Genomic DNA, 20,973 nt, shown 5'->3' with positions numbered 1-20,973 from the left:
CCTCTTTGGCTCCTTCTGTTTCCCAGGCCGGCCTCGTTTCCTGTTTGCGCTCCCTCACCCCAATGACCCCCTTCCAGGGCCAAAAGCTTTTAGGGAACAAAAACACCCCACTTAGCGCCCAGCTTTAATGCTTCCCTCCACAAAGCTGTGGTTTCTGGGAGAAAACACCTTTGGTGACTGCCCCAGACGCCTCTCCCTGTGCCCCAATGCCGTGTTTCTCAATCTTGGCTCGGTGTTGACCTGGATAACTCTTCCTGGCAGGGACTGGCCTGCGCCTTGGGGGACCTTTAGCAGGATCCCTGGTCTCCACCCCATGAGATGCTATTCGCATCCCTACCGAGTCATGACACCAGGGTCTCCAGACATCACCATCTGTCCCGGAAGTGAGGGGATCCCCTTGGTGGAGACCCGCTCTTAGGACCTCTTCTGCGCTCAGGAAGAGGGGCCTTGTGGGGTTTTCCATCCGGACCATCAGGATGGCCTTGGAGGGGTTGGAGCTTCTGTTTGGGGTGAGGGGGAGTGGCAGCTGCTTTCAGAACTTAGCTCGTCACACAATAGACAGACATGTTTAATGCAGTCAAGCTGGGTCAGATGACGGTGGCCAGTTAGGATCAAGAGGTGGCCTCTAGAGAGGTTATGGGGCCCCCGCATCCCCGTAACTGTCTACGCTTCATTCATTCATGCCTAATCCTAGACAATGTTGGAGTTGCAAGAAAGTTTGGATAAATTTGTCTAATCCCATCCGCTCCAAGTTGCAGAAGGTGAAAGTGGGAACTCAAGGGAGGGTGAGGTTGCCCCCACTCAAGCTGGAGGTGGCTCTAACCACAGATGCCAATTTTACATACCTGCAAGTGCCCATTTTGTTTTTTTTTTTTTAGTTTTAATTTTTTGCTTTTTAGGGCTGCACCTGCAGCATATGGAGGTTCCCAGGCTAGGGGTCCCATCAAGCTGTTGCCACCAGCCAATGCCAGAGTCACAGCAATGCCAGATTTGAGCTGCATCTGTGACCTACACCACAGCTCACAGCAATGCTGGATCCTTAACCCACTGAGCAAGGCCAGGAATCGAACCCACAACCTCCTGGTTCCTAGTAGGATTCGTTTCCGATGTACCAGCACAGGAACTCCCAAGTGCCCACTTTCATTTGATGGAGGTAGAGGGTGCTGACAACCAGGAATGCTGGCATGCAGAGGACATTTCTAGAGGGCTATAAACAATTAAGCTCAGTGCAAGCTCCTGGCAGAAAAAGTCCCAACAAACTAGTGAACAAGTCTGACACCCAGTTCCTACCCAAGCATTCAATCCCTCGCTCTAACCTTCCAGAACTCAAAGCCTAAGAAGTGGACCCTTTGGCCCTGCCTGCCCACCAGGTGCCCAGAGAGTGGCAGCCCAGGAGGTGGCTCCTCCTCCCCACTCCTCCCCTGGGGCAGGTGAGTGGCTGGAATATTCTTCTTTTTTTTTTTTTTTTTTTTGTCTTTTTGCCATTTCTTGGGCCGCTTCTGTGGCATATGGAGGTTCCCAGGCTAGGGGTCGAATCGGAGATGTAGCCACTGGCCTACACCACAGCCACAGCAACGCAGGATCCAAGCCGTGTCTGCGACCTACACCACAGCTCACGGCAATGCCAGATCCTTAACCCGCTGAGCAAGGCCAGGGATCGAACCCGCAACCTCATGGTTCCCAGTCGGATTCGTTAACCACTGCGCCATGACAGGAACTCCAGGAATCTCCCCCTTCTCCCGAAGCCTCTGCTGCGTAGCCCTCTGGCCCTTCCATGCTGCCTTCCGGCTGGACCCCGCTTCCTCCTTGCTGTATTCACCAAGAATAAATTCCATGGGGAACCATGACCTCTCTGGTCCCGGAGGTGGGCCATCACTTAGGGAGATAATTGTATTCTCCTCAGGCTCCCCCGCCCCGTGAGCACCCCCCACCCCCGCCCCCGCCCCACCACCAGCTCCATGCAGATAATGAGGGAAGCAGGGACACATACTCTTCCCTCTGACCTAATTGATTATCCCACACACCTCGGGGTGCTTTGCATAACCAGCCCCGACAGCAGGAACCCCTTCCAGGAGGAGTGATTGACATTTTATTTCTAATTGAAGCTTCATCAGGACCAAGGATGAGAATCTCTCTCTGGCTTCCTTCTCTCTCTCTCTCTCTCTCTCTCACTGGCTTCCTTTGCTCTCTCACTCTCTTTCATTCTCTCTCGGCTTCCTTCTCTCTCTCAATCTTCCTTAGCTTTCTTTTTCCTTTTTAGATGTTAAGGCCAGGTAATAAAGGATGGAGGAGGCAGTTCCCAGGATCCCTGAAAGAGGGGGTGATGAGGGGGGGACTCAGGGAGGAGGTCCTTGGAAAAGGCTGAAGAATCTGGTCCCTGATGAAATGAACATGGGGCAAAAAAGTGGGCTCCCCTTCCGCCTTTTAGCTGAAAAGCCTACGGGGGTCCTTTTTGTTTTGAACATGGTATCTTGTTGGGGTCAACTTGAGGCTCCTTGAAGGGGCTGTGTGTTCTAAGGGAAAGAGGATACACACCCATGGGGGCCTCTCCCAGGCGAACCTCAACTCTCCTCCAGCATCACTCATCCCGCCCTTGCAGTGGGGCAGGGATTTGTCTCCTTCAAGGACCATTATCGCCAGAATCAGATGGCCTGAAAAACTGACCAAACCCTAGGATTTTCCCTGGAGAGATACCAAGGACAGGCGATCAAAGGTTTCCTGGCCTCTGTCCCCACCCTCTCCCCTGCTGGACTCCTGCCTGGAGAGTGTCCTTTCTCCCTGGTCCAGCTGGGTCCCGAGATACCCAAACACAGACACCTGGCTTTTATGGGTGATGGGAAGGGGCCGGGGCAGAATGTTGTGCAGAGTTTGAGTAGTGGGGTCTGAGACGCTGGAATTATGTTAAGGCTAGAGCTACTTACCCCTCCTACCCCATGCTAGCCCTGGCCAGGCTTTGTCTTTGTCTCAGCCTCACAATGACCCTGCCAGGGAAGAGTCATGATTCCCATTTTACAGAGAAGGAAATAGGGTGCAGAGAAGCTAACTGGCTGCCTAGAGCTTCCCAGGAGGTAGAGACGGTAATTTGGTCTGAGCTCTGATGAAGCTGATGGAGCTCGTCAGATACTAGCTGAGGGGCTCTGAGGCTGTCGACCGTGTAAAGATACTCGTGTTAATCAGAGGCCTCTGCCCGGCTCCAGAGGCTTGGCCTCCAAGGCCCAAGGCCCAGGCAGCTGAAACAGACTCCATGTCAGGGCTCTGTACCCAAGGCCAGGGCTGAGCCACAGTCTGCACCTGCTACCAGGGAAGGGGCCAAAACCGAACCCTGAAACGTCTCTGGCCTCTGGGGAAGGGGCTGGAGGAGCAAGGCTCATCTTTGCAGGGTCTGTGCTGGTTGTCTGCTTCTGCTTCACCAGCCCTCAGTGGGCCCCACAGGCTGCGGAAGGACATGCCAGCCCACAGATCCTTCGTCCCACCTGCCCCAGCCTCAGTGGGAGTCACCTTGGGGGAGTGGGTGCTGTGTCTGCATGGACCAGTCCTTGCCAGACCCCCTCCACTTCCACCCAATCTTCAAGGTGTGTAATGTCATGCCTTGTTTTGTGACTTCCTGCATGCCTGCTCTCCTCAAACTCCCCAAGGACCCAAGAGATTGTCACATGCCCCACCAGGCAGCACCAGGCATCTGGCTGCCCTATGAATGAATTTACTAACTCACCGTGGGGAGGGAGATGCAGAAATGATACCCCCACTTTGGACTCAAAGGTGCCACTCTTCCAACATCCCTACAACTTCTCCAAGGCAAAGGTGGGCAAGGCTGGCCAACCACAAGAGGAAAAAGAAGGCGTGGAGAGCATGAGAAGTCAGGCCTGGCTGGAGAGGCCTCAAAGGCAGGCGCCAATCGGCCCTTTTGTCCTGTAGAGGGAGCTCCAGTCCCAAATTTCCTGGCTCCCTCCCCTGGCCCGCCCACCCTAGTCCAGCCAGGAGCCGGAATCCAGGCCAGACTGGTGGGTGCAGCAGCCCGAACCCCCAGCAGTGCCAGGAACTCAGACAGTTACCCTTTAAGGGCACCTACAGAAAACCCACTGGGTTTTCAACCCACTGGGGGTGTCAGGACGCACAGATGCTACCTGGACCTAAATGTCCCAAGTGGCAATACTGTCCAGGCGAAGTCACCAAGAGGCAAGGGTGTGTACCTGTAGGTTTCCCGCTCCCCCATATCCTCCCAAATCACTTCCATCCTCCATCCCTGCATCTATAGGAAGCAGTCTGGGGGTGCCATGTGGTTGGACAGGGGCCTAAGCAGAGCATGCCCAGCCCTTTACAGAAGACTGAGAAAGTCTTAATTGTGTCTCAATTGTGTGTGTGTGGGGGGGGGGGGGGGCATCCAGCTCCTTCTCTGAGTCTTTCTGCTCTGTGATCCCAAGACCCCTCGGTTGCTCCAGTGGACTGGTGGCTTGGGCCCAGTTTCCCAGCTCCTTGTAGGCAATCTTGACCCATTTCCCACCTGTCCCCTTTGCCCTTTCTCTCTTGCACCTTGGGGTACTTCTCCAGCTGCCTTTTCTCCAGCGTCACCTCGTCACCTCGTAGTTGGGCCACTGCTGCCTCTCCTCTGCCTCTGCTCTCCTCTGACCACGGGGTCCACTCTCGCCTGACCCTCTTTTCCACGGCTTCCAGAGACTCTTCGAACATGCTGGCGGGGGGAGCAAAACAAAAGACAAAAGACACCAAACAGATCCAGCCCCGACAGACAGGCAGGATATAGTCAAAGTGGTAACAGCTCATTTATTTAGCCAAAAATAGATACTTTCTTGTACAATTTGGTTCACACATATGTACACTTTTTTCTGTATATACAAAAAATGTCAGACACGCCTATTCTCACGGAAACTCCACCCCCCCTCCCCAAATCAACCGAACAAACCTCACAAACTCAGCTACTGTGGGGTACAGAAGCCACTGGGGGAGGGCTGCGGGGGACTTGTTTTCTTTTCTTTCTTTTTCTGTTGAGTTTTCTTTTTAGGTATTCATACACGACATGCTTACAAGTCATAACTATACAGAGCGATTTTTTTTTACAATTATTACAACAATTTAAATTTTTTTAAAAAAAAAGAATTAAGATGAGGAGAGAGCCGATAAGACCAGAGCAGCGTCCAGGTGGTTCTGAGGCCTGCAAGAGAGAGGCAGTGGTAGCACAGGAAGCGAGTTGGGGCGCCGAAGCTGCCTAGGACCGAGAGACCCAACCCAGGGCTGAGGCCGGGGCAGGGAGGCGTCTGAAGGCGAAATGAGGTCCAGCTGTAGGTGTTGGTCTCCCGGTTTCACTAAAAGATGGGCGGGAGGCGTCAGGACGCTTGGTCCCGGGAGGAGAAGAAAGTGGGCTGCACGGCAGCCACCGCCTGCTCCAGATCCATGGGCCTGGCCTGCTGGACGGGCCGGGCTCGGGGTTCCAAAGCGAGGTACCCGTTGCCGAGCCCGGGTGCCTGATTGGGACTGTGGAGACATCTCTGGGCCCGCGGGGCCGACGGTGGGTTGTGTTTCATTCCCTTTTAAAAGCTTGTCCTAGCTGCTCCCCCACCAACCCCTCCCGGGCAAAAGCCCGAGTTTCCTCTGCACTCCCCCCCGCCCCCGCCCCGCCTGCCGGTCCCAACACCCCTCCCCAGAACGGGGTCTCTTACCGCCTGGGCACGGGTTGGAAAGCTGTCTTGAGTAACTTTTTCTCCACTTCCAAGGCACTACAGCGATCTAAGGGAAGCGGGGAAGAAAAAGGAGGGCTTTTAGAGCGCTCCATTCCGCCGCCCAGGCCCGCGGGGAGGCAGACGCGGAGTGGTCGGCGCCTTGCGCCCCTGGGGACCTGTGCGACTCCTCCAGCCCTGACGCGACCTCCAGACTCGCCCCCCTCCCTCCGCATCCTGCGCTCAGCAGTCACCTGTTCCGCCCTCGGGCTCCGCCGGCCGAGCGAAGGCGGCGGCTGCGGCAGCCGGGTGGCCCGCGGCTCCGGGAAGTCCCAGCAGGTGTGGAGGGGCCGAGCCGAGTAGGGAGAGCGGGTGCGGGCGTGGGCCGGGCGGCGGGCCGGGGAACGGCCTGTTGGTCCAAGCGGGGAACTTGCCTAGCGGCGCTGAGACGAGTCTGTGAGCTGCGGCTGCGGCGGCGGCGGGAGAGAGCTGCAGGGCTGGGGGCGCGACGGCTGCCCCGGGGGGAGAACCCCCCGCGCCTGGAGGCGAGCGGCGCGGATTGTCCGGGCTTGTGGCCGTCTCGGCCAGGGACCAGATCTTGGGTTTCTGCAAGGCCGAGGCGGGCGCTGGTGCAGCAGCGCAGGGGTCCAGGCCCGCTGAGGGCGAAGGAGGAGATGGCAGAGCCGCGGCCACCGGCGGTGGCACTGGGGCCAGACTCAGGACGGGCAGTGGACGCTCCTCCAAGCCCTCGGAACTGTCATCTGAGTCGCTATTCTTGGAGTCTGAAATGGATTCCAGGCCGAGGTCGCCGTCCCTGTGCGCTGCCCCAGTCAGGGCCAGCTCAGGCCCTGCGGCCGTACCGTCTAAGTTCTCCAAATCGATCTCCTCGTCTTCATCGTCGTCCACCAGGCCCTCGCCCCCAGTGTCCTCCTCCTCCCCCCCGAGCTCCTCCTCCTCCAGCTCCAGTTCGCGTTTGCTGTCTTCTTCATCTTCCTCTTCGTCCTCCTCCTCGCGCTCGCTCCCGTAAGCGTTGCCCTCCTCGTCGGTGCGGCTGCGGGGCGCCCATGTCATCTTGTTCTCCTTCTTGAGGCGCCGGCGCGCGTTGGCGAACCAGGTGGACACCTGGGTGAGGGTCATCTTGGTGATGATGGCCAGCATGATCTTCTCGCCCTTGGTGGGGTAGGGGTTCTTGCGGTGCTCGTTCAGCCAGGCCTTGAGTGTGCTAGTGCTCTCCCGGGTCGCGTTCTTGGGACGGGACGGGTCCCCGAACTGGTACTGGCCGTATGGGTAGAAGGCGGGGTGCGGGTGCGGAAACCCGGCGGCCGCAGCCGGATGCTGCACCCCCGGACTGTCCTTCAGCTCATACTGCGTGCCCTGTACGCACAGGAGAAGGAAGGGACACGCGCCAAGGCAGCGCGGATGAGCGCTGGCAGTCGCCGCCTCCACCCTCCCGGCCCAGGCCCCGCTAATCTACTCTCGCGGGCTCACCTCCTTCGGCGCCCCAGCTCCAACCCCCTAGCCGCGGCTCCCCGGGCACTTACCAGCTGCGGGAAGATGGGCAGCTCCGCCGCGTAGGGCAGGAAGGCGCCGTAGCCTTGGGCAGCGGCGGCTGCCGCGGCCGCCGCGGCGTAGGGCGCCCCGTACACGGACGAGAGCACGTTGGACAGGGACCCCGAGGCGGCCAGCTCTGAGGTTCCGGCTCCCGGGCCGCCCCGGGCCCCGGCGCTCCCACCGCCGGCGGCGGCCCCGGGGCGCTCGGGCGGGTAGATCGGGCGGATGTACTGGTATCCGAGCTGGGGGAAGGACATGGTGGCCCGCGGGGCACGGACGGAGAGGGGGCCAGGCCCCCCGGGCCGCCCAGCTCAGCGCCGCCCGCGGGCTCCGGCGCTCATCAGGGGCTGAGCCGGGCTGGGGCCGCGCTGCCTCCCGCGCTGCGCTGCACTCCGCGTTCGCCTATTGATCTGCTCGGCGGCAGCGGCGGCGGCGGCGGCGGCGGCGGCAAGGAGCCAGGTCAGGTCCGAACAGATTGGCGGAGATTCCCGGGGCTCCGGGCTCTGATTGACATTTCTACGGGCCCGCAAGCCCCTCCTCTCTGCGCCGCGCTCCCTCCTCTCGGCAGCCGGAGCTGCCTCTGCCCGCGCCTCGCTCCTCACTGCCCTCCTCTCCCTGAGCAGTGTCGCTCCGAGCTTCCTTCGCCCTCCTCTAGTTTTCACTCCCCCTCCTCGCCCTTCCTCTCCCCTCCCCTCCCTCTCAGCGCTCCTCTTTCCCCCAGGACCGCTTCCGCTCCTTCGGGCTCTTTCGCGCTCCTGGACACTACAAAACTCTTCTTTCTCCTTCTCTTTCCTTTTCTTACTATTCCCTTTTCTCCCCTTTCTCTTCTCTTCACTCCATTTCTTCTTTTGAAAATCTATTTCTCTGTACTCACACTACACGCCCCGCACCCCTGTCCCTTGCCTCTGCGCCCTGAGCTAAGGCAGCCTAAAGTTGCGGACACTTTGGGCGCCTGCCGTGCGGGGTGTGCGTGTCTGTATCTGTGTCCGTGTGTCCGTCTCCGCCCTTCCCCCCTCCCTCGCCCTTCCCCAAATCTCGGGTCTGACGTTGCGCCCTCTTATTCGACTTTTCCTTGCGTCTCCTTCGCGAGTCTCCAATCGCTTGGGCGGCCTGCAGGCTAGGCCGCCCACCCCCGCGGATACTGCGCGCAGGGCGGGGCCGGGCGGGGCGGGAAGGGACCCGCCCCCTCTGGCCTGAGGCGGGAGGGGGAGCGAGAGGCGCGGGGACGGGGTTAGAACAGGGTCAGCTCGCCCCTCCAGCTTCCCGCCTCTCGGTACCTTTCCGTCGGCTCCAGCGCGCGGGGCCTGGGTCGGGTCCAGACCAGGTCTCGGGCAGGCGCTGGGGTTTTACTCTGCCCGGGCCCCCTTTCCAGCTCGCACCTCTTGACTCCGGGCTACTCTCAGAGGCGTAGGGTGGGAGCTTGCCGAGTGCGCGGGCGGAGTGCGTTCTAGTCCAGTCTTCAAGGACCATCTCACTGCCCAGGGAGGCGAAGCAGCCCCCTACTCCAGAGGACCAAACCTTGAAATTAACCACGTTAACGCCGCACGGCTGTCAGGGTGCGAATCTCTCATTAGAAATGGCGGATTCCCGGCGCGGGTGTGGGCGCCGCAGGGTGGACTCCCCGGGGATCTGGGGAGCGACGTCAGGACAGTGGAGCCTACGGGCGCCCAAAGCTGGGGTGGGGTGGGGTGGGGGCGGAGCAGGGAGCTGGGTGGCTGAGGCCCCAGGAACTTTTGGAGAGCGCTTGGAGAACTTTGTATATTGGAATTTTCGGTCCGTAGAGATTCTTCGTTTCGACACTACCCCTTCTTCTGCTCCCCGGTCTCCAGACCGACCTGTTTTCTTGCGGCGAGGATCCTCCCACCCGCTTGGGTGGGGATGGGAGGCAAGCCTTGTAGTTTTACAGTGGGATATTCCCTACATCAAACCTGAAATCCCCGTATCCGGGCGCCCACCTTCACGGCTTGGGGAGTGCGGGATTGAAATTCCCGGTATTGCCGCGGCTCCGGGCTAAACGCTTTAGGCCGCCACGGCGACCGACGACGCAGAGGCCAGGCCTGCAGCGGGAACGCTCCGGGAACAACACCGGGGCGTAGACTGCCTAGGAGTTGCCAGCCCCGGCTAAGAGGCGGAAACTGGCCCGCTGAGCGCTGATTGATAGAGGAATCGAAGCCGAATTCCACCAGAGTGGAGGGCTTGGAAAGCCTTGTTCCTGACTTATCTCCGGTCTCAGCAGCTCTGGGGAGCTGCGTTCCGGAATGAACTCCCACTGGCACCCAGTTTTGACCCCCACCCCACCCCTGCCTCTCTCCACCATTCTTCCCTCGAGCCCATGACTCCAGGAGGTTTGAGAGTCGGAGAAAATTGGGGAGAACACAAATTTGGGGGCAGCTAGGATTGGGGTTCGATTGGGGAAACTAAGCGGTGGCCTTCTCGAATTGGGTCAAGCTGTTTCTCTTATTCCCTCCCCACCTGCTTCTTCTTGGTGCTGGACGTTGGCCTTAGCTGGAGTCTCACCAGAAGGGCAGATATCAGGGGAAAGCTCTGGGTTTGAAATATTTCCCCAGGTGTCTGATTTCGTTTGCAGTGAAAAAGCATACAGAATCATGGGCTCACCTTCTCGAGAAAAATCTCAGGATTACAAAGTTGAAGGTAACGTTATTTCCTGGAGCGTTTCCTAGACGTCAGTCCCAGAGCCTCCACCGCCCTGAAATACTAGAGTTTGCACCAACTGCGGCACCTGACCGGGGTGGGGCTAAGAGGGAGACTCCGAGGTGGGGAAACTGAGGCTGCACTGGGCCACTATTTAACTCAGCTTTTCCAGAAGTAAAAGAGAGAACAATGAACCCTGCAGAGGCTTCTTCCATCTGCATTAACCAGCTATCGACCTGGCTTCGCTGGACTGTGGGAAGGCGGGAAAGAGGCCAGGAAAGGGGCGAGGCTGTTCTCAGTGAACTAGCCACTCCAGGCCTGGGGCCCGTGACCCAGAAAGTGAGCTTCCAACCCAGATGTTGACCCAAGAACCTCGATTAATTAGATACCTCCAGGCATCCTATATCGTGAGCAGAAGCGGCCTCTCCGCTGTCCTAGTCTCCAGCTGATATCAGCCCTGCCCTGGCCTGGGCAATCCGCGGCCCAAGTCGGGACTCAGAATCCTAGGCAGCCAAGCCCCGACGTGGCGCTCGCTCTCCCTACCTCCATCCGGCCAATGAAGCCCGGCTCCCGTCTGAGATCTCGGATCCGAGGACAGCCAAGGCTTTTACAGGGATTTGTAATTCAAAAGATGGGGTCAAAGTGACACACTTAGACAGGGAGGAAAGGCAGGTGCATGGGAAGTTGATTTGGGAAAGGCTTGTGCGCAAAAAACGCGCCTCGTGCAAACCTTTCTCCACCATCTCGCTCTCTTCCAATATTCTCAGAGCACAAAGCACTTCGAAGCCTTGATGCAGACTCTCTGAACGCGGCCCAGAGCGTGGGGAATGCGCGAGGGTGTTCAGACCACTCGCTTAGCTCACACAGCAGCGCTCCCCGGTCTCGCACCTGGAGCCTCGGCCTGACGTATGTCCTGGGCTGGTGACCAGCCAGGCTCCGGGGCTGCGCCGCGCTCTGTACAGGAGGCAAGAGCCAGCAGGCCCCCTTCCTATACCCTCCTGGCCCAGCCCCACGGTGCCCGCGCGTGCCCGTCTTTGGGGGCGCCTCTGTAGCCCTGTCTCCCCGCCGAGGCCCATCTTCTGTCCTTCCCTTCCAGGCCCGAGTCCCCCGGCTCCAGTGCAGACCCGCGATCCCTCCGCTTCCTGCAGACGCCGCGGCGCACGCTCCCACCGCTCCCTCCCCCCGCGCTCGGGTTACAGGTTAATGAAATGCTCGTTTTCCTCAGTCATTTGTTTTGTTTTCCTGCAAAGTTCTGATAAGTAGCTAACCAACGAAGCTTGTAATTACAATCTTACAGAAACCGGGCCGATCTGTATATAAATCTCACCATCCAATTACAAGATGTAATAATTTTGCACTCAAGCTGGTAATGAGGTCTAATACTCGTGCATGCGATAATCCCCTCTGGATGCTGGCTTGATCAGATGTTGGCTTTGTAATTAGACGGGCAGAAAATCATTATTTCATGTTCAAATAGAAAATGAGGTTGGTGGGAAGTTAATTTCTCTCCGCTCTGTGAAGCGTAGACAAGAATTTAATGATTTAATTACAGTTGTAAGCCCTTTCCATGAGACTTAAATTGAGCTGAGAATATTTTTTTCTTTCTCTCTCTCTCTCTCCCTCTCTCTCTTCTGCGTTCTCTCTCTCTCTCCGCTATTAGCAGCCGCGTGGACGCCCGAGTGCGTGGCCTGGTGTCCGCACCGGGAGGGATATGTATTTGGCGAGGAATGCAGACCTCAGTACCCAGGAAGCGCGGGCCGGTGGCCTCCAGAGCCGCCCCCGGAACAGGCTGCCGCTCCCCACCAGCTGCCGGGGCCTCGGAGCCCCTCCCTGCGTGCAGAGAAGCGACGGGAAAACTTTGGGAGAAACTTTGCCAACTTTACTCTCGGTGAGGGAGAGGCCACTGGAATGGCCAGGCCAGAGGCTGGCCGCGACGGGCGGGGTGGGCCCCCAGCCAGGCCCGAGCACCCGCAGCGGGCCGGGCCGCCCGAGGAGGGGCGCAAGGCAGGCCGGCAGACCCCTGGCTCCCACTCCTCCCCTGCGCCTCCCGCAACTGGCCCGCGTCCCTGGGTCTCCAAGTAGCCATTGAGCGGAGCGCTCAGAAGGGCCTGGATCGGGAAACCTGGCCCTCGGCGCGAGGGATGGTATTTTTCTTTACCTCTCCGGGATCATCCTTTTCCACCTGACCCGAGCTGTTTCACTCCCTCCCTGTCTTTTGCTTTTCTCTATCCGTCTGTGTTCCCATTTTCTACTGTATTTGATTTCTGGGTCCCTGATTTTTCTTCTCTTCCTTCCGTTCCCTCTTTTGCTGTTTTCTTTTTTCCTCTGGACCACTTTACAGCTCACTTTTCTCAGTTTTGCTCCCTCCCTCTTTCCTTATTTTATGTCTCTTTTTTTTTTCCCCCTCTCCCTGACTCTCCGTGTTGCTCTTCCTCGCCCTCGTTTCTCATTCTTTCTTTCCTCCCTCTCTTGCATCCTAATTTATTATCCACGACGATTTCTTGGTCAGTCTCTCAGGTTCTCCTCTGCGCGCCTATTTCCTCTGCTTGCTCTTCCTCTCCAGGTTCTGTCCCCTCCCCCTCGTGGATCTGCCTTCCCGGAGGCGCCCCCTCCTCATCCATCTTGGGAGATGAATATGTCCCTTTATTGGATGCTGAGGCCAGAGCCGGGCGATGGGGCTCGGCCAGCCTAGCGCATTTTCTTCATGCATATTGACAAGATGGTAATGAGCACGTTTGCATTGTTGCATGGAGATGCTGCGTTTCCTGCCGAAGTTGCAGTTCGGAACCGGCGAGGGTGGCCCGGGCTCAAGAGTGCCCGCAGTGGGCAGCCGGCTTGGTGGCCGCAGCTGGCTCTCAGCGGGGTTCATGGCGCTCGGGGCTTGGGGAAGGAAGTGACTTCGCAGAGCGCCGGTCCGGCCGCCGCCTCCTTGGGCTTCTTCACAAAGGCCGGCTGCTCTCCTCTCATTAAAGCCTCGTTAGGGGAACCCCCGCCTGGCTCGCGACAGTTCCTTCGGCGCCCCCAGCCCACGGGCCTCGGAGCCCCCTGCCCTGGTGTATCGAGGCCTGTGATAGAGCGCCACCAGGAAATTAGCGCCTGACAACGTCGTCTAATGGCAATAAATTGTTTGCGATTCCGAGAGTCGCGGGATCAAACAGCCGCATTGTGTAGGGTGCCCCGCTCACTCCTCGTTAATCTTGGAGCGAGCAGTGGCTGTGCTTGGTGGGGGAAAGTTGCCGGCAGGCCCCTGGGCTGTGTCCCGAGTCCGCTTCTGCCTGGGCTTAGCGGAACTTAGAGGACCCAGTCCTTCTAGGCCCTCCTGGGAAGATCTGCAAAGCTTAGGACCCAGGAGCCAGGCACACCTCAGGAGAGGTGAGAGGTGAGGGTTTCTGAAAGTCAGGAGCTCTGCAGGAGCAAACTCTTGAGTTGGGTTGGGAGCGAATGGACGTACTCCTTGCTGGGAAACCAGAAGGGCAAGGGCCTGGAACCCTCCTTCTAGACACAGTGAGTAGGGAACCTCTGGCCATTAAATATTTGCACAAATCCCCATTCCCCCCCCCCCACCCCCGCTTTCTCTTCCAACTTCATACTGGGAAAGTTGAGAGCTCTTGGTTTAAAAGTAAAAATGTCAAGACCTGGACTTGCCTGGAATTGTGTAGAGTCTCCAGAACTTCAAAACCTCTGGTACCCCCTCTACTATTATTTGCTTAAAGTTTCTCCTTAGATTGACTTATTTAAAATAATTAGATCCATGTTTTTGGACAGAAAACTTGATACTACCTCTGTAAATTAAAGTGCTATTTCTCACCATAAAAGGATATTTTAAAAGATAAACACAGCTAATACCAATCAAGAAATGCTTTATCCATGTAGCTTGCTTGGAAACGACTTCTAGAGGTCTGATTGTGTGTGCACGCGCGTGCGTGTGTATTAGCAAGTGTTGGGAGTGTCAAATACTGTATCTTTCTAGAAGAAATGAGAGAATTGAAAAAGGAATGTTTCTCACTATTCAATAATGTTAATTCATTCTCTTTCCACACCATCTAAAATTATTCGAGGACCTTAACAGCTGCGTCAAAATAAAAAATAACATGTTGAGTTCTTACTGTTTACCAAAAAAATTGTGGTAATGTGGCATGTACGGACAGTATCATTTAATTCTCACAATAAGGGAGAGACTAGCTTAAGGTGGCCATGTATGGTTGTGCAGGCTGCTCACTGAACAAGAGTACCCACTCACTGAGCAAGCGAACCTAGATGAGGAATTACAAAAGCCTGATGTTCAGTTATTCTGTGCTCATCAAACTGTGTTCCTCGGCTCAGGGCAGCAGTGGAGAAAAAGCAGATTTCTCTAATTTGCATGAAATTGGAGTATGACCTAGCCCTTATCTTAGTGAAGGGGAAACTGCAGCTTAGAGATCTTGGCAAAGTCTGGAACTCCATCTGATATTCCTCCCTCTGGGAGGAAGAACAGGGTCTTTGGGGGGATTTGTGGAGGTGACATTGGGTGTTTGGGAGGGGGATACTTGAAGACTGGTCCCTGGTTTGACTGGAGGAAAAGGGCAATGAGACTGCTGGGCTTTTCCTTTCCCTTAATCTTCACATGTCATGCAAATATTTGGAGAGGACTTGGGTGAAAATACAGCCAGCCAAAGGCCCATTACCCCTGCAAGAGACCAGGCTGGAGCTGGGGGAGAAGGTTTCTGGTTTGCTGGACTGAACTGTGGATGTTGGACATGTTCCTTGCCTTTTTTCTTTCAGTTTACCTGCATGAGTTCACAGACCAGCGTTCTGCTTTGTTGCCATCCACGCTGTTAGGAAATTTCAGATTCTTCAAGGCCAACAGGTATTGCCTTGCACCAGGGGTTGCAAATCAGCAGTTACTTCTGGTCATAGGCATTGTGGGGGGAATTTTTTCTTTTTCTTTTCTTTTCTTTTTTTTTTTTTTGGTCTTTCTAGGCCTGCACCCTTGGCATATGGAAGTTCCCAGGCTAGGGGTCTAATCAGAGTTGTTGTTACCAGCCTACGCCAGAGCCACAGCAACGCCAGATCTGAGCCTCATCTGCGACCTACACCCCAGTTCATGGCAACGCTGGATCCTTAACCCACTGAGCGAGGCCAGGGATCGAACCCGCCACCTCATGGTTCCTAATCAGATTCGTTTCCGCTGTGTCACAGTGGGGACTCCCCCATAGAATTTTTTCAAATTGAACTGCCTGCCAACACTTGCTAATTAGATGATTTTCTTTAAAAATCTAGATCTCAGAGTTTGTTTGAAAAACCAGAGGACTGAGAGATAGGAAACTCCTTTATGAGCACAATCACCTCGAGATGAGCAGCGACCCACTTATCTGTATACTCCCATTTGCTCCGATCCTGACCTGGCCACTTCTTTCCATTACCCACAGTCAGCTGAGTGGCAGCGCTGCTTTTGCATCCTCAGGCGTGAGGATGGAACACCCTTGCAGGAGATGCCAATCCTCCAATGAGAAGAAAATGGCACAGAATGTGACCTGGGCAGGTGCTGTAAATGCCTCTTCTTTCCCTTTTCTCTCTACCCCTCTTCCTGGTGCTGGCCTTGCCAGCTAACCAGGTTGAGGGCAGGTTTTCAGGAGTCCGGAGGAGAGAGTCCAGGAGCCCCAGCCGGGCCAATTCTAAAGCTTCTGGGAAGACTAGAAAGGCTGGTCCCTGAATAGCCACTGGTAGGAAGCCCCCTGGGGACCCCCTTGCTCCCCCCTCCTTATGTCAGCCCTTTCTTGATTCCCATGCACCATCTTAAAAATGTCAAACCACAAAGTCGGCTTCCATCCTGCTTTTCTCTCTCTCTCCTTTTCTCCTTGCAACAGCTCTTCATCATGTGCCTTCCATGTGCTAGGAGCTGTGCAAAGTGCTGGGAGGGATAAGCTGGCCAGCCTAGGGCCCTGTTCTCGTGGAGCTTGAATTTTAGTGGAGCAATCAGATGCCAAAGAGGAGAACCAGCAGGATAAATTCAAATGTGTTAAGTTCTACAAAACAGCACAAACAATACAGGGTGGGCCGAAGGGGAGGGTGGGTGTCTTTCCCACCCTCGTATCTTTCCCCGAAACCTCAGAATATGACCTTATTGGAAAATAAGGCCATGGCGGATGTAATTAATTAAGATGAATCTTGGAGTTGCCTCTCCTCCTGGGGTAGGGGTGGGCTCGTCATCCAATAAGACCACTGTCCTTATGAGAAGAGGAGAAAAGACATAGAGATAGAGGCAGAGGGGAAGAAGGTGATGTGAAGACAGGAGCAGAGGTTGGAATGATGCCTTTATAAGCCAAGGAAGGCCAAAGATTGCTGGCAGTCACCAGTAGCTAGAAAGAGGCACAAAAGAATTCTCCCCTGGGGCCTTCAGAGAAAGCATAGCCCTTTCAACACCTTGATTATAGACATGTAGTCTTCAGAAGTATGGGAGAGAGAGTTCCCGTCATGGCTCAGTGGTTAACAAATCCGACTAGGAACCATGAGGTTGCTGGTTCGATCCCTGCCCTTTCTCAGTGGGTTAAGGATCTGGCATCTCTGTGAGCTGTGGTGTAGGTTGCAGACGAGGCTCTGATCCTTCGTTGCTGTGATTCTGGTGTAGGCTGGCGGCTATAGTGCCAATTGATTAGACCCCTAGCCTGGGAACCTCCATATGCGGTGGGAGCAGCCCTAGAAAAGACCAAAAAAAAAAAAAAAAAAAAAAAAAAAAAAAAAGGGACTATGGGAGAATACATTCCTGTTATTTTAAACCATCTAGTTTGTGATAATTTGTTACAGCAACCTTAGGAAATGAATATAGAGAGCGATGTGATGGGGAATAAAAGAACTGTTACTTTACAGGCACAGTCACAAATTTGTGAGGAGGAGGTGATGTTTTAGCTGAGATGGAGCCAGGTGTCAGATTCCGGGGGAGGTGTGTTTTAAAGCTGCACTGGGATTTCCAACGTGGTACAGTGGAAATGAACCCAACTAGGAACCATGAGGTGGTGGGTTCGATCCCTGGCCTCACTCAGTGGGTTAAGGATCTGGTGTTGCCGTGAACTGTGGTGTAGGTTGTAGACACGGCTTGGACCCTGCATTGCTGTGGCTGTGGCATAGGCCAGCATCTGTAGCTCCGATTGGACCCCTAGCCTGGGAACCTCCATATGCCGCTAGTGCGGCCCTAAGAAGAAGCAAACTCAATCAAAAATATAATGTAAAAAAAATTAAAGTTGCTCTGTCCAATACAGTAGCCACCAACCGCATGTGGCTATAGCACACTTGAAATGCAGCACACTTGAAATCCCAAATTGAGATAAGCTGAGAGAGTGAAACACCCACCAGATTCCAAAGACTTAGTCTGAAAAGAAAAGAATGTAAAGTATCTCCTTCATGTTTAAAAATATTGATTGCATGTTGGAATGATATTTTGGATAGATTGAGTTAAATAAAGACTATCATTAGAATTAATTTCACCCGCTCCTCTTTACGTTCTAGAGGCAGGCAGAAAATTTTAAAATTACATTTGTGGCCTGGATTATGTTTCTGTTGTGTGGTGTTGTTCTAAACAGGGGGAACAGCATGTGCAAAGGCCCTGTTGCAGGGAAGGAGCTTCATGTGGTCAGTAGTTCTGTACTCAGCCTGTGGGTCGATATTTATTTGGTGATGTTGCTAAACCTGGGGAGCTGACCAAGCCCTATTGAATTTACAAAGAGTAAAGCTATGAGTCTCTGTTCTCGGTGGAAAGAGAGGTCATGAGACTCAGCCCTTCAGTCTGATGCCTCCCTTCCATTTTCCGCCCCCCTGAGGGACACATTTTACCCATCCTTTCTGCTTGGTACATCCATCTCACTCTCTCCCCATGCTTGTTAACATGCAGGAGTTGGAAGGAGGCCTCGTTTCATAAGCTTCCTGGTCTGCTGATGGCTGGCACCAAGGTCAAGATGTGATGGTACAGAGCAGAGACCACCCTCCCCAAACCCACAGCTTGCAAAGTGAACTCCAAAGACCACGTCAGTCCATTTATCAAGCTAGAGTTTTGTTTTTCTAAGACAAAATGGTATCCTGGTCTAACACCTGCATATTTTGATCATCTTGCATAGTTTTTTTGGTTGTTATTTTTTGGATTTTTTTTTTTTTTTTTTTGCTGTTTTTTGTGTTGTTTTAAAATTCTTTTTAGGTAGTTCTTATTGTGGCTCAGTAGGTTAAGAACGTGACTAGTATCCATGAGGATGTAGGTTCAATCCCTGGCCTTGCTCAATGGACTAAGGATCCAGTGTTGCCGTAGCTGTGGTGTAGGTCGCAGACGCGGCTTGGATTCTGAGTTGCTGTGATGTAGGCCACTAGCTGTAGCTCCGATTCAACCCTTAGCCTGGGAACTTCCATGTGCCAAGGGAGTGGCCTTAAAAAGAGCATAAAAAATAATAAAAATAAATAAAATTCTTTTTATGCTTGGTTGTTGCATGCATCAGCTTAGACTAGACTTTGTTACAGTAACAAACAATCCTCAAACCCTAATGACCGAGAGTCACGCACTCTATGTGTTATTGGCTCTGGCTCTAATCTATGTCATCTTCACTTCAGGACCCAAGGGACCAAGCTGCATGTGTTGCTGCATGTCATGACAGAGATCAGGAGGGGGAATTGCATGCTAGTTCCTAAAGCTTCTGCTCGGAAGTGTCTTGTGTTACTTCTGCTCCTATTAATTGGCCAAAGGAATCATGTGACCAAGCTTGGGTTCAACAGAATGAAGATGCATCTGCCTCCTGCAGGAGGGCCACACCGAGGATACCTCTTGTGCATCACTTCCAATCCTTTCAGCTCTATCCTGTTCCAGCCTCTGCTTTGACAAGCCTGACAGCCCCCACTATGGACCTCTTGCTTTTCTGATGGATGGGCCTGGGATGTCAGCGGGAAGCTGTCGGCACCCACACACATGCCACTGAGAAGTGCGGGAAAACTGACACCTGTGGGGCCACCTTTAACCAAATGGGAGGGAGTGGGTGGATATATGTTTCCTCTTTCATTCCCAGAGCGGGCAGTTCCAAGACGCCTGCTGTCAGCGCCCCCAGAAAGTCCCAGCAGCATCCAGCCCTTGGAGCAGCCCGAGAGTACATCTCTTTGCGGCTTTTCTCCTCACTCTTTCACTTCTGGGATCATTTCTCGTATAAGCCACCTGCATGTAAGCCTTTGCCTCAGGACCCGAGATTGGGGAAAACTAAGCTGAGACAGACAGGGAATAGGTGATTGGAAATACCATCTCTCACTATTGCCCATATTTAAAAGTTAGATTTAATATAAAATCCTAATTTTGAGCATTTTTTGAAAAATCAGTTCTGGCAGGAGTTCCTGTGTGGCTCAGTGGCTGACAAATCCAACTGGGAACCATGGGGTTGAGGGTTTGGTCCCTGGCCTCGGTCAGTGGGTTGGGGATCCGGCGTTGCCGTGGGCTGTGGTGTGGGTCACGGATGCGGTTCGGATCCAGTGTTGCGTGGCTCTGGTGTAGGCCGGCAGCTGTGGCTCTGGTTGGACCCCTAGCCTGGGGGCCTCCGTGTGCTGCCCTCTGAGGGTGCGGCCCTCAGAAGACACACACACACAAAAAAATCGGTTCTGGCAGCATTAGACCCAAAGTCCAGCAGGTCTACAGTAGGGTGGACTTGAATGGAATTAGTAGCTCCCTTGAGACGGGACCCACGTTCTCTGTTGCATGGAGCAGCTCAGTTTTTCATGCTGCCTGGCTGGCTCCAGTAGGCATCTGGGTTTTAACCTCTCTTTTTTTTCCCCCCAGATCTAAGCTGCAGCTGCGACCTACACTGCAGCTGCAGCAATGCTGGATCCTTTAACCCACTGTGCTGAGCGCAGGATCAAACCTGTGTCTGGGCACTGCAGAGGCACCACTCACTCTGTTGCACCACAGCAGGAACTCAGTCTCTATTCTAGGGATTCTTGGTTGAGCTAGGTGGACATTTATGTGTTCATAGAATTTTTGTTTTGTTTTGTTTTGTTTTTATTTTTTGTTTTGTTTTGTCTTTTAGGGCCGCACTGGTGGCACATGGAGGTTCCCAGGCTAGGGGTCGAATTGGAGCTGTAGCCGCTGGCCTATGCCAGAGCCACAACAACGTGGGATCGGAGCCACATCTGCAACCTACACCACTGCTCACAGCAACAGCAGATCCTTAACCCACTGAGCAAGGCCAGGGATCGTACCCACATCCTCATGGATGCTACTCGGGTTCGTTAACCACTGAGCCACAATGGGAACTCCTAGATTTTTTTTTTTTTTAATCATAATGGGATCTTTCCTAAACTTTTTTTCCTATTTGTTTTTCTTTCTCTCTTGTATTATCAAATAATACAGTTTTAGGAAAAAATTTATACTGACAGTGCCAAGGAGGCAGGGACAGCCTGTGTCTCATCTCACTGTATTCCCAGTGCTTGGCCAAGGTGATGGTGGTAGGTGCATAAAGAATGGCTGCTGAGGAGTTCCCGTTGTGGCGCAGTGGTTAACAAATCTGACTAGGAACCATGAGGTTGTGGGTTTGATCCCTGGCCTTGTTCAGTGGGTTAAGGATCTGGTGTTGCCATAAACTGTGGTGGAGGTTGCAGATGTGGCTCGGATACCTGTGTTGCTGTGGCTGTGGCGTAGGCCGGTGGCTACAGCTCTGATTAGACCCCTAGCCTGGGAACCTCCTTATGCCTTGGGAGTGGCCCAAGACAAGGCAAAAAGAAAAAAAAAAAAAAAAAAAGGATGGCTGCTGAATGAAGGGCAAGGTGATGGGCAGTGGCAGCCAGCCTCCAAGACAGCCCCCAGCGATCCCTAGCTCCTGAGATTCATGGCCAGGTGGGTCCTCCCTCTGAGAGTGGGCTAGACTTACCGATTTGCTTCTACTGAAGAGAAGACCCCAGAAGTAATGGAATGCTGCCTCTGAGACAAGGTCGTAAAACAATGATGGCTTCTGTCCTGGCCACTTTTTCTCTCTGAAATTACAAACTGCCATGTCGTGAGGATGCTCAGACAGCTGATGGAGAGGCCACCTGGCAAAGAACCGAGGCCTGCTGGCCACCATGTGGGTGAGGTGGAAGAGGGTTCTCCAGTCCTTGCTGACTGGAGAGGACT

At 54.4% G+C, this 20,973-nt stretch overlaps 2 protein-coding genes across 2 annotated transcripts; one reads left to right on the top strand and one right to left on the bottom strand.

Moving 5' to 3' along the window:
• Window positions 1-4,754: 4,754 nt before the first annotated feature.
• Window positions 4,755-8,222, bottom strand: IRX3 (iroquois homeobox 3). The gene is made up of 4 exons (XM_003126981.5): window positions 7,211-8,222; window positions 5,924-7,043; window positions 5,673-5,739; window positions 4,755-5,167 (listed from the first exon to the last, which is right to left on the bottom strand). Exons 1-4 carry the CDS (start codon window positions 7,475-7,477, stop codon window positions 5,113-5,115), a joined length of 1,509 nt encoding a protein of 502 aa, XP_003127029.3. The 5' UTR covers window positions 7,478-8,222; the 3' UTR covers window positions 4,755-5,112.
• Window positions 8,223-9,826: 1,604 nt separating this feature from the next.
• LOC110261350 (uncharacterized) lies at window positions 9,827-18,301 on the top strand. Its single transcript, XM_084965661.1, has 5 exons — window positions 9,827-9,872; window positions 10,802-11,071; window positions 11,533-11,760; window positions 14,634-14,718; window positions 17,737-18,301. Exons 1-5 carry the CDS (start codon window positions 9,827-9,829, stop codon window positions 17,804-17,806), a joined length of 699 nt encoding a protein of 232 aa, XP_084821787.1. The 3' UTR covers window positions 17,807-18,301.
• The last annotated feature ends 2,672 nt before the right edge of the window (window positions 18,302-20,973 follow it).

Source organism: Sus scrofa, chromosome 6 (genome assembly GCF_054392235.1).
Source record: "Sus scrofa isolate SSC_HxYL_T2T_F1_AM1 chromosome 6, Sscrofa_HxYL_maternal_Yorkshire_Landrace_v2.0, whole genome shotgun sequence".
NCBI classification, from domain to species: Eukaryota; Metazoa; Chordata; class Mammalia; order Artiodactyla; family Suidae; genus Sus; species Sus scrofa.
Note: the sequence above shows the minus strand (reverse complement) of the source record. Positions and strands in the feature narration are given on the sequence as shown.

What these genes read in the sequence shown, in the direction of transcription:
- LOC110261350 (XM_084965661.1), top strand. Translation starts at nt 9,827, where the DNA reads ATGGGCTCACCTTCTCGAGAAAAATCTCAGGATTACAAAGTTGAAG. An exon ending in TCAGGATTACAAAGTTGAAG is followed by an intron (nt 9,873 to 10,801) that starts GTAACGTTATTT and finishes GCTGGTGACCAG; the next exon opens with CCAGGCTCCGGGGCTGCGCC. An exon ending in AGATTCTTCAAGGCCAACAG is followed by an intron (nt 14,719 to 17,736) that starts GTATTGCCTTGC and finishes GTTAACATGCAG; the next exon opens with GAGTTGGAAGGAGGCCTCGT.
- IRX3 (XM_003126981.5), bottom strand. Translation starts at nt 7,477, where the DNA reads ATGTCCTTCCCCCAGCTCGGATACCAGTACATCCGCCCGATCTACCCG. An exon ending in GGAGCCCGAGGGCGGAACAG is followed by an intron (nt 5,740 to 5,923) that starts GTGACTGCTGAG and finishes CGCTTCCCTTAG; the next exon opens with ATCGCTGTAGTGCCTTGGAA. An exon ending in TTCCAACCCGTGCCCAGGCG is followed by an intron (nt 5,168 to 5,672) that starts GTAAGAGACCCC and finishes TCTCTCTTGCAG; the next exon opens with GCCTCAGAACCACCTGGACG.